At 36.8% G+C, this 11,424-nt stretch overlaps 1 protein-coding gene across 6 annotated transcripts in view; it reads right to left on the reverse strand.

The window, feature by feature from the left end:
- LOC142337423 (uncharacterized) overlaps nucleotides 1-11,424 on the reverse strand; it is a 94,927-nt gene that overhangs the window by 67,099 nt on the left and 16,404 nt on the right. For all 6 annotated transcript variants that reach the window (XR_012758947.1, XM_075386631.1, XM_075386632.1 and 3 more), the window contains exons 5-11: nucleotides 8,292-8,538; nucleotides 6,875-7,444; nucleotides 6,203-6,355; nucleotides 4,722-4,830; nucleotides 4,076-4,234; nucleotides 1,794-1,903; nucleotides 236-312 (exon numbers count right to left, since the gene is read on the reverse strand). Coding sequence is in view for 5 of the 6 variants with exons in the window: in XM_075386631.1 (XP_075242746.1) it covers nucleotides 236-312; nucleotides 1,794-1,903; nucleotides 4,076-4,234; nucleotides 4,722-4,830; nucleotides 6,203-6,355; nucleotides 6,875-7,444; nucleotides 8,292-8,538 (1,425 nt within the window). In the remaining variant the exon portion in view is untranslated. The remainder of the gene's footprint in view (nucleotides 1-235; nucleotides 313-1,793; nucleotides 1,904-4,075; nucleotides 4,235-4,721; nucleotides 4,831-6,202; nucleotides 6,356-6,874; nucleotides 7,445-8,291; nucleotides 8,539-11,424) is intronic.

Raw genomic sequence — 11,424 nt, forward strand, 5'->3', positions numbered from 1 at the left:
ATCTGTTGTTTTTAGATACACTTCAAAAATAGACCACAAGTATTCAACGCATGAGCAGGGTTTTTTTATGAATTGCGTCCCATTTATAACATAAACTTATAATTATTACGAAGATTTGAGAACTATCGACAAAGCTACAACGATATGTTACATAGATTTGTTTCACTACTGTGATCATATATATGTGAGAGAGATGTGCGCATTAAACTGTTGCCGATTGCTAGTTAAGACCCACCTGAGCAGTAGAGTGATTGTGTTCCTTCCCGGAGGGCACTATGAACCTGCACATGGGGTGTTTGTTCTTCTTCAAAACTAAAAACAGATCACAATTTACAGAAATGTAATAGATCTATTATCCTCCAGAATTAAACCACCGATATTATCGTTCGGTTGAAAAATTTCTATATTGACTTTCATCTCAACATATACCGACAAGGGCCAAATGTACACGAATTTTGTCACTATAGTTTATACCGCCCATTTGAAAACCTACCATATCACTGACTCATTAAACGCATAAACATAGCTGGCAGATTGCCAGAAAATAGCCGCAATAGATTCGTAGATCGGCAGTCTAAAAAAACAGTAAAAAAGGCAGACCAAAAAAATTCGTCTTTTCATTGAAGGCTGATCTGTTATATTTTGATTGAAAATCTGTATAAGTTACTGCTGCCTCTATTAGCTGATCTCAAATAACCTTCATTTAGAGTGACACACACCCATTTGACCTTATCTCTTTGAATTAAAGTAAATAAAAGTCAATTTCAAAGTGAGGAAGTCATTTTTGAGTGAGGTAAGTCAAGTGAGACCAAAAATTTAATCACGCGCATGAACAAAAAAACTCGCTCCACTAAGAGCGAAAAATGACGTCACACATGCAATTCAGTTGAAATTGCATGAAAGAATGAACAAAAAGTGGCTGTGACGTCATATGGTCGTAACAAAAATCATGACGAAATAAAAAAACATAGCAGGACAAGTCCTGACGTACAATTCAAAGAATTTTCATTGACTTAACAAACAACTAGACCTAGAACGGACAATGGGTGAATTGGGAAAACTATTTCTAAAAAATCAGATGAAAAAAACAAAAAAAAACAGAAAATCAATGTCAAAATGTTGCTAGGGAGAACAAAAAACCACTAGTGAGATATGTAATTTTGATTCTAACAAAAAACTAGGTCCAGAATGAGCTGTGAATGGATTGGGAAAACCATTCAGAAAAAAATCCGATCCAAAAAATCGAAAAAACAGTAAAAATCAGAGTGAAATTGCCGCATGTGAACAAAAAACCACTACCGAGAAACCGAACTTTTGTTCAAACACTGTTTTCTCACTCTACTTTAAAATTAGAGCGAAAAAAATTCACGCCGCAAAACCACTCGCTTTTTCGCTCCATTTCCTGTTTCGGCGTGACCAAAATCACCACTCCAATTTGACTTCAAAAATCATGAAAATGTGTGAACAGATCTTAAAAAAAAAAGACAGCGCCCCAATACAATTCAAATTCTTTGAATTGTAAAAAACCAAGAGAAGGCCAATAATAGCCCCAGCTATCGCTGTGCGGCTATTAAAAAGATTCCATGAATTGAAACTATCATACAAAAGGGGAAAAAATGTCTCGCGAACGGAATAAAAAACAGATTATAATAACTTTGTTAGAGCAATAAATGTTATGTTAACTTTTCATTACACTGATTTATACTACGGAAAGCATTCCCTAAAGCAAACTTCGCTTGCCTTCAATTCTCGAGATGAAATGATCATGAAGCAGATTTAGAACATCAACTTACACTGTAGATGCCAGCATCTCCAGATGAGGTTGTTGAGGCGCACTTTGAAGGGCAGGTCCAGGTCAATTCCTCTGAACGATTTCCACTTCGGAGAGATCAGCGAACGGACACTAAACACAGTACCATTACATAACATAGCCTGCAAAAATAAATGGGATAAGTTGGCCATTTCTGAAAGGGTACAAATTCTGCATGTAATATCTGGATCATTCATTCATCATTACAGCCTCCCCCCCCCCCCCCCCCCCCACCCAGATTAGTGGCCAGATATACCATAATGGGAGAGGGGCTATGATGGGAACGACCCTAATATGTGATATCTTAATACATATGATTGCGGCTTATATTGAAGACATCGGTGGCGAATGAACGCGCATTACAATTAAAAGGCGCCGAATTTTACAACTTCAAACAATTGCCTCCCCTTATACCTTCAGGTTTCCGCTTTCAATATAAACGAGAACTCAATATCAGTGTTCAAAAAATTGTTTAAAAACCCTTCATTTTTGAAACAGAACGCAAAAAATACTCAAGGAGAATAAGCCTTATCATTCTTCAACAAAAACTCCGATGGTTAGTTCCCTAAAAGTTAATTGTTCCGACCCCGCTTGTGGGGGGGGGGGGGACTATATGCCCAACTGGGTTTTCTGTTCAGTTAATTTTAGCCGATCGATATTTGATATTTGTAAATTGTGAGTGGTATCACTAGAAAGCCCGTCACGCGTAGAAAGCGAAGTTAAAAAGTTTTTTTTCAAAATTTCGTCCTGTTCGAGTTATTCAGTTTTAACGTTTTTGTGAACATTTCACATTTTCAAACTATTTTAGTTCACATTAATGAGTTTTGTATTTTTTTATAACAATTTTTGTTAGCTTTTGCCAATTATGTTACCATTCCCCCCAATTTGGAGTATTAGTAATCATTGAACCAATGTTGAATCAAATCTTTGATATATTTCTGCTCTGTGAGCAAATACGGATTTTGTTGACTTTGACACTACGAGTTTCCATTAATACTTTGTCCATTTTTTTTTCGTATATTGTATTATCAGTAAGATCAATACTGGGATCGCTCGTTGAAGTTCTAACGAGAACGATGTCTATTAAACCTGTAAAATCTCTTTTAAAAAGTACCTTTTATTTTTCTGAAACCATTTGTTCAAGTAAAAATTTTGTAAATTTTTGAGTTTTGAATTTTGATGTTTTTTCTGTAGGTTTGTTACATTCTTAGCAATGAAAGATCTCATTGGTTGCTGTGTTGGCATAACAAAGCTTATGAACGGCTTGGAGCTCAATACTAATAGAATTTAAGACATCAATTTTTTCAAAACTAAGTGCAATTTGGGTTCTGACCGTTTTTGTTTTTTTGTTGTCTTTACCTTGAATACAAATTATTAAGCAAAATCTCCATAGATCAAATGTGAATCTAAACTATTGTTCGTTTGATAGCCAATCATCGATATAAAACTAACTCCACAAAATTCGGTGAAAATATGGGGAATTTTCTATTTCAGTCCATAGTCGCTTTTTCACTCATTGTTTTTTATTTGGTTAAATTTGGTTCTTTGCAATTGCACTTATCAAATACTTTGACTGCTGATATGAACAATTGGCTTTCTGAGGAGGCGTTATTGAGCCCTCTTAATGTGCCTATTTGAACACGAATTGTTTTTGAATTTTAATTCAAAAATAGTAACAGCTTTTGATAAATTTTTGCCGTTCAATATTGTTTTTGTCGACACCTAAAATAATCTCATTAGCAAAATGTCCCAGCCGATCGACACTCATATCTCTGAGTATGTGCTTAGCGATCTTAGTGTTTGAATATAATAGGAGATTGCATTTGATATTTCAGATTTTTGCATCAAAACTTTTCAATGAAATTGGAGCTTTAATTAAAATATTTTTTAAAATTCCGTATATGTTTTTCAAATTTAATCTATAAAACAGTAGCCGTTTTTGCTCAGCTTGCTATTATGTTTTTAGCAAGCTGAGCAAAAACGGCTACTGTTTTATAGATTAAATTTGAAAAACACATACGGAAATTTAAAAAATATTCTGAATAAAGCTCCAACTTCATTGAAAAGTTTTGATGCAAAAATCTGAAATATCAAATGCAATCTCCTATTTTCAAGGAAAACGTTTCTGCGATATCGGTGATATGATGTCTTCTACGCTTTCAAACGCAAATATGGGAACATTCTGCCCCGCGCACAGACTCATGCGAGCCTTCTTGTTAACTTTGTTATTGTAACGTAGTGAAAACGAATTTAGTATAAACTCACTGGTAAGCTTGGTTGATGATGTGCGTGAATAGGTGTTTGAGGTCTGGGAAGTAGTTGCTCTTCAATTCCTTCAAGATCTTCAGCTGTTTCTCACTGTCTCCAACTCCACCATTTTTCCCTCCTCTCGTACTCCACACTCGGCTCGACATGAACTGCCCACTGTAACGAAGCAAAGAATTCTGACAAAAGCATCTTTTCCACTCTAATCAAATTATTGAAGTTTATGCCGAACGTCCAGTTTACAGAATAGGAAACGGCTCAAAATTGTTTTTAAAAACCACTAAAAAGTGATATTTGAAACTCAGCATTGTTAAAATTTTATCTGCCAACTCTGCAAATTCTACTGATCAAACAACCATTTAACGACATATAACTCCTAATCTATAACAATAACGTTGCACCCCTGGTTCATGTACATATAGATAGTAAAATTGCAAAAGCAATCGGATCCAAATCTAAAACCCGACCTTATAATTATTAAATTGACTAAAACCATTTTCTGATTTCATATTTGGTCTAATTTCAATAGAAGATTCTGATGATCTCGTTACTCGTCCAGGCGGTTTGCAACTCTTTGCAGCAAAGAAACTCTAATCTTCTTCAGATACAAAACATCAAGACAATAGATACATTTCTATATAGTTACCTATGCACAATATTGTTGTTTTTGCCATCGTCAACTGCCGTCGCCTCCGCTTCTTGTTCAAACCTCACTTTAGACTGTTTCAGCCTCAATGCATTCTGACCTTTGTCACCTAAACATCCATCATAGATCATCTATGTTTGTTCTATATTTATTTCTACCTCCCCAAGTTGAAAAATTTCGTGATATATTCAGTTTCAACAAAATTATCATTAAGTTTGAGCACCGTTAAGAATCTCAGCAGTAAATAAGAGTTATTAAAAAACACTACTAGATACACACTTTTTGAACATTTACGACAAATTGCTCTCGAAAAGCAGAGGGGCCGAAGCCTAGATAATTTTTATGGGTGCAAAATTACCGACAAAGGAGATGTTTGCCGAAAGTTCACAAAAAAATGGATCTTTTCAACAATTGCAAAAAGGGGGGCCTATTCTTGAATAGAATTTAAGCGAGCGATTTATTAACCAATCAGAGACGACTAAACTCCGTGTATGCTCATACTGTGTTAAACTAGATAGAATAAAATGCGCCATGCTAGGGCAATTAGCCGAATTGGAATACAAAGCGATAAGAATTTCCGACTGGCGGGTCGGTGGGCGCGCTTCGCCGCGATAACCGACCAGCGATTTCCGGATTACATCCCACAGCGCGTGAGAGGCATGGCCGTGAACAGCGGTCCTCAATTGCACTTAAACTGATATTCGGCTATCTAAACTGTAGGCCAACTAATATTGTGGTAAAGTATAGCACTAAAGGGGTGGCGATTCTCTACTAGGTACCAAAGGGGGGGGGGGGGGCAATTGTTGAAAAGATCCAAAAAAATCACTACAGAAATCTAGGTTGCTAAAACATACTTCTACCTATTTATGCTTCAAGGTGATAGTGCGACGTACAGCATATTTTCAAATTTATGAAAATTTCAACAGTCAGTCACCTTATCCAAGCTCAAAAAAAAAAACACTTCTAGCGTCTGCATTACCGAATCCTGTTTAACAACCACGACATCGTGTTTATTAACCTTATTTATCAGATCAACTGTTAACATCTTAAAACAACTTGACATTTAACTCAAAGACTTTGCTCCAGTGAAGGTCACTCTTCCTCTTAAGACTTGCTAAGAGGAAGTGAACCGAAGCATCGAGGCAATTAGATCTATCACAGCTGGAATACGTCAACTGCCATATTAAGTTCAATGTAAATTTTTTCTCAGCTAGGGCGATCAAGTAACTAAATGGATACCGACGACTGCTGCAAACCAGCTGTGGCTTCTATCTCAAAGGAGCATTCTACGGAGGAGCAAAATTCTTTATAAAATTAGAACCTCAGGCAGAAAGTCTATACAATTGCTACTATTCTACCCCCATTCTTATTTCTAAAACAGATATGAGCATTCTGAAACGACTTCAGTTGTTTGACAACCGCGATGTTAAAACTATTATATTTACGTGAATGAAAAAACCAATTTTGAATCGATTTCTTACTTAAGCCTAATAGCATGTTGATGCAGGCCTGTCTCTCTCCGTCCTTCCTGGACGACCCAGTTGAGGCAGAGGATCTTTCTCGGCTACCAGTCCCAGCACCAGCACCGCTGCCACTTGCAGATCCACTGTTGCTTACACTACTGGTCGAGGAACCTATATCAGTCAATCGATTGCTTTGTATCTCAAAAATTCACTTCTAAGTTCTAGTTACAAAATAGCGCATTTTAAAAACAAACAGTGGTCTCTTTTACACAACGAACCAGTGAAACAAAATTTCCTAGACTTTGAAAAATAATACTAAAATATGGAAAATCTCGCCAAGATCTTGTCATATTACATGAAAAAATATCAGGATATGCTTGCACTTGCAAGATCTTTGCTTGGGTATCACGAATCACCATCAGGGCGAATATTGTAGAGGGGTTACAGATTAAGTCAATTTCGAAGCTATTTTAGCAGAGTCACAACACTCGCACTTTGCTAGTTATAAAATCTGACACTGTATATAGGAAAATATGCCACTCTCTGGTACTGTACAGATCTGGCATTTCAGAACTTACACGTGCAATATACAATATGTCTAAACAAAATCACTCTTTATAGAACAATTTTAAATAAATAAATTGAAGTGCAGAACATCTTATGAGTAAAGAAAAAACGCAGAGCGCATACCTGAACATCCTTCGCTACTGCTGCTCAGAGACAGCTTTTTCCTGGAAAAGGTACAAGAGCTGCTGCCTATTGTCGAATTGCTAGTTGTTCTCGTATGGACTACCTTTGTTGAAGTAACCGTAACAGAAGCTTCTACCATCGTACACGCATCTTCTGATGTTGACGTCTTCCGCTTCTTGCTCGACTTGCTTCTTCTTTCTTTCGAGTCTCCATTTCTAGCACTATTTCCTGATGACTGCTTAGAACCGGATCCAGAGGTTGACGTCGGCAATGCTGGACCTGGACGCTTGTTGTTCTGCTTGACCAGATCAACAAGATTCCCTGCTCTGTCAGTTTTGCCGCTGGATCGTGACCCATCGTAGTAATGGGACTGGTTGATAATAGCAAAAGAGGCCCCGTTGGAAGAGATATTGACAGACGGCACAAATCTGTTGTAGCAAGGCTTGTTGGTCCCGGCATCGCAACTGTCGCCGTCGCTTGTCATTTGATTGGAGGATGAGAAAGGCAAGGTTAGTAAGTCCACTATTTCGTTACAGTTTGACGAAGGCAGTGAGTTGGTCCTGGTTCTGCCTACAATCGAAAAATTCATTTTCAAATGGATCTATTCTGCCCCCCCCCCCCCCCCCCGTTTTCTTATGCCCCTAATTACAATTTGTGTTTTGTAATATAGCACGTTCCCCCCTTAGTGTTTTCATGTCCCTAATTACAATTTATCAATTTATGTTTTGTTATATAGCACGTTAATATATAATAAACAGCACGTGCCTCCTGGAGTCGTAAAAGTTATATGCCCACTAAGTTCGGGGGTGGGGCGGGGGGGGGGGGCAGAATAGATGCTTTCAAATTCATATTATAGAACATCGTTATCCTAGCCTGGTACTAGGCTATACAAATCATTCAATGCAGAAATCAATAATTATTCTTTTTGCCCTTACAATAGTACCATCTGTGTGATTTTATTTTGCACTCTCAAAATTCTTCATTTATTCAAACGACTAATATTTTCAAAATTTAATGATCAGAACGGGTAATTTGAGAAAGAAATGATTTATTCACAAAAAATTTTCAATGAAACTCAAAACTATATCTTAGAAAATCGTCGAAATCCTCATAGTAAAAAAACTTCAACTTTCAGATAGGAAAAATGAGTTTCAATTATTGTCAACGGCCTTATTTTTGACAACACGACATATAAAGCTGTCATAGTAACCGCTTTAATTTCCACAAAATTGGCTGCTCAGTATCGGGCAGTCTTATCTTACAATCTCTAGAACACACACATCAGTTAGATAGACAGATTGGAGCTACGCCTCCACGTAACGGCTTCAGATCTTTTAGTTCATAAAATTTTTATTCGAAAAAAAATTCGAAAGTTCAGAATCGGTTATCATTTCAGATGTGAATGAAAGAGGCGTACCAGAAGATACAGAGGGGGTGGGTTTCGATGTGGTCGAGGAGGCTGCGAAGAATCCTTGCACCATTGTGTCTCCTCCCACTGATGACGCGGAGGCCACGTACGATGCAGTGGAACTACCAAAGGCTACTGCTGCAGTTGTAGTTGATGATGATATCGATGCTGAGGGTGAAATTGAGGTCTGGTGGCGGTGGCTGTATTCATCCTGTGACTGATGTTCGACACTGGGTAACACCTTGCAACCGATATCCTGAAACGTAAGAGCACGGTAAGTTTATAAATCTGACACATGATCAGAAAGATATATGATATAGGAAGGTATATTTAATTTTCATACAAATACTGTTTGACTTTCAATTGCTTTCTTTTACTGATTTCTCTCGAACGACTGGTGGGGTGCAACTCTACTCTAGGCCTTTTCAAGTTTGAGGTGGTGGTGAGGGGTTGAGAAAATATTTTAGATCAAGGTTAAGCAAAATTTTTTAAATTAATTGCTTAAATCAAGGTTAAGCAAAAGACAATTACAATAATTGCTTCAAACTTCATTCGAGAGGAATTGAAAAAGAACAGGTCTGGTTTCTTGAACAACTTCAGCCTGAGAATTCCATGAACATCGATCAATATGTACAATAATTTTTACAGAGGTCGTGAAAAATTTCAAATAAAAACATAGCCGTCAAAATTCCGGAAAAAAGCCGCCGTTGACCCCCAATGGCCGACGTTGGGATTGTCTACGTTCGAATTTCCTATTCTTTTTCTATTTGCAGTCTGCAGTTTCATTAGATCAGTTGAATTCGGCCTTTAAATAGGAGAACAATAAGCTTTATACGAATACCAGCTTTAAAACGTGATCAACAGGTAAAACAAATTTAAAAAAAAATAGCTGGCAGATTGCCAGAAAATAGCCGCAATAGATTCGTAGATCGGCAGTCTAAAAAAACAGTAAAAAAGACAGACAAAAAAATTGTCTTTTGATTGAAGGCTGATCTGTTATATTTTGATTAAAAATCTGTATAAGTTATTGCTGCCTCTATTAGCTGATCTCAAATAACCTTCATTTAGAGTGACACACACCCATTTGACCTTATCTCTTTGAATTAAAGTAAATAAAAGTCAATTTCAAAGTGAGGAAGTCATTTTTGAGAGTGAGGTAAGTCAAGTGTGACCAAAAATTTAATCACGCGAATGAACAAAAAACTCGCTCCACTAAGAGCGAAAAATGACGTCACGCATGCAATTCAGTTGAAATTGCATGAACGAATGAACAAAAAGTGGCTGTGACGTCATATGGTCGTAACAAAAATCACGACGACGAAATAAAAAAAACCAAGAGAAGGCCAATAATAGCCCCAGCTATCGCTGTGCGGCTATTAATAAAGCAGTGCAAGTCCTGAAAGACAACCCAAAGCATTGAATGAAAAACTAAACACACCTCAACCTGATGAGCAGACTAATTGAATATTATTAGCCGAAGAGCAATACTTTCACAAATCGAGGGAGCTAAAAAATAATAGCATTCAATTGTAGATGCTGTTGGGATCGAGTTGAATACCAAATTCTTGGATGTAGAATGTTAGAAAGCAAGAAAAAAAATCTTGAAAGAAAAACCAGTTTGCTATATAACAGGCAAGCAGAGGCAGTCAAAGCACAAAAAATATAATAGAGTAAACAAAAATACAACAGATTCGCTAGAGCTTCTTGGTACCAATGTCTTCAAAACCAATACTGCAAGGATAAAATCTAAGCAGGAATGCAGAACTGAGCTTTAAAAAATTTTGTTAACAACTTGAGCTAAGAAAATGACAAAAACAATCAGAAAACTTAAAAAAGATAAATTTATTCTAAATTTTAATAAATTGTCATAGAAATGTCAAAACCAGTTCTGTTTTCCCAAAAGAACGGGACAGCTAACGTGCAGAATAGCAGCAATCTGGCTGGACAAAGAAGAGACAAACAACGGGGGTGGAGTGTGGGGGATTGAATTGGTGGAGGTGAGTCGAGTCAAACTCTTTAGAACCACTCTTCTCTAAGCCGTAAGACTCTTAGATATCTTAATACACTCCAGGCGTTGCCTGTTTATCCCGTGATAACAACGAAAGGTCGAAAAGGTCAGACAAAAAATCGGCCAAGCGAAAAATCGCATAAACATAGCCGGCAGATTGCCGGAAAATAGCCGCGATAGACGCTCGTGGCCTTACATGAATTGAAACACCTAAAGAAATAAGATAGACAGATCGACCACCAGTCCTTTAATAGACCACAAGACTTTTTGGGTTAGCTTCGGACTGTCAATTTTTTTGACACATACGTTCTATAAGGAAAAAGCCCTTAAATAGCTATTTCAAAATTGATATTCGAAATCAAAAACTCAAGACTAATAATCACGAATTAGGGCATACAAGATTGGCACTACTTATATGCACACTATTAACTAGTAAATCTTCATAAAAAATTAAAGTTCCATAAGTGAGTTCAGAAGTCTTTTTTTTGAGTGAGGTAAGTCACGCAATTGACCTAAAAGCAGAAACGACGTCACGTACATAAATTTTAACTGCAAAGAAATAGAAGTCGCTGAAGTCAATTCCAAGAAGTCAATTCCAAGAAGTCAGGTCGTAAGAATCATCGATGGAGACGACGAATTAAAAAAACATAGCAGGACAAGTCCTGACGTACAATTCAAAGAATTTTCATTGACTAAACAGAAAAACTAGACCTAGAATGGACTATGAATGAATTAAGAAAACCATTTTAACAAAAATCAGAACAAAAAAAAATGAAATAAAAAGAAAATCAATGTCAAAATGCCGCATGTGAACAAAAAACCACTAGCGAGAAATGAAAATTTAATTCAAACAAAAAACTAGGCCTACAATGAGCTGTGAATGGATTGGGAAAACCATTTAGAAAAAAATCCGATCCAAAAGTCGAAAAAACAGTAAAAATCAGAGTGAAATTGCCGCATGTGAACAAAAAACCACTAGCGAGAAAGCGAATTTTTGTTCAAACACCGTTTTCTCACTCTACTTTAAAATTAGAGCGAAAAAAATTCACGAAGCAAAACCACTCGCTTTTTCGCTCCATTTCCTGTTTCGGCGTGACCAAAATCACGACTCCAATTTGACTTCAAAAATCATGA

This window comes from Convolutriloba macropyga, chromosome 4 (genome assembly GCF_964194025.1).
Source record: "Convolutriloba macropyga chromosome 4, txConMacr16.3, whole genome shotgun sequence".
In the NCBI taxonomy this organism is placed as follows: Eukaryota; Metazoa; Xenacoelomorpha; order Acoela; family Convolutidae; genus Convolutriloba; species Convolutriloba macropyga.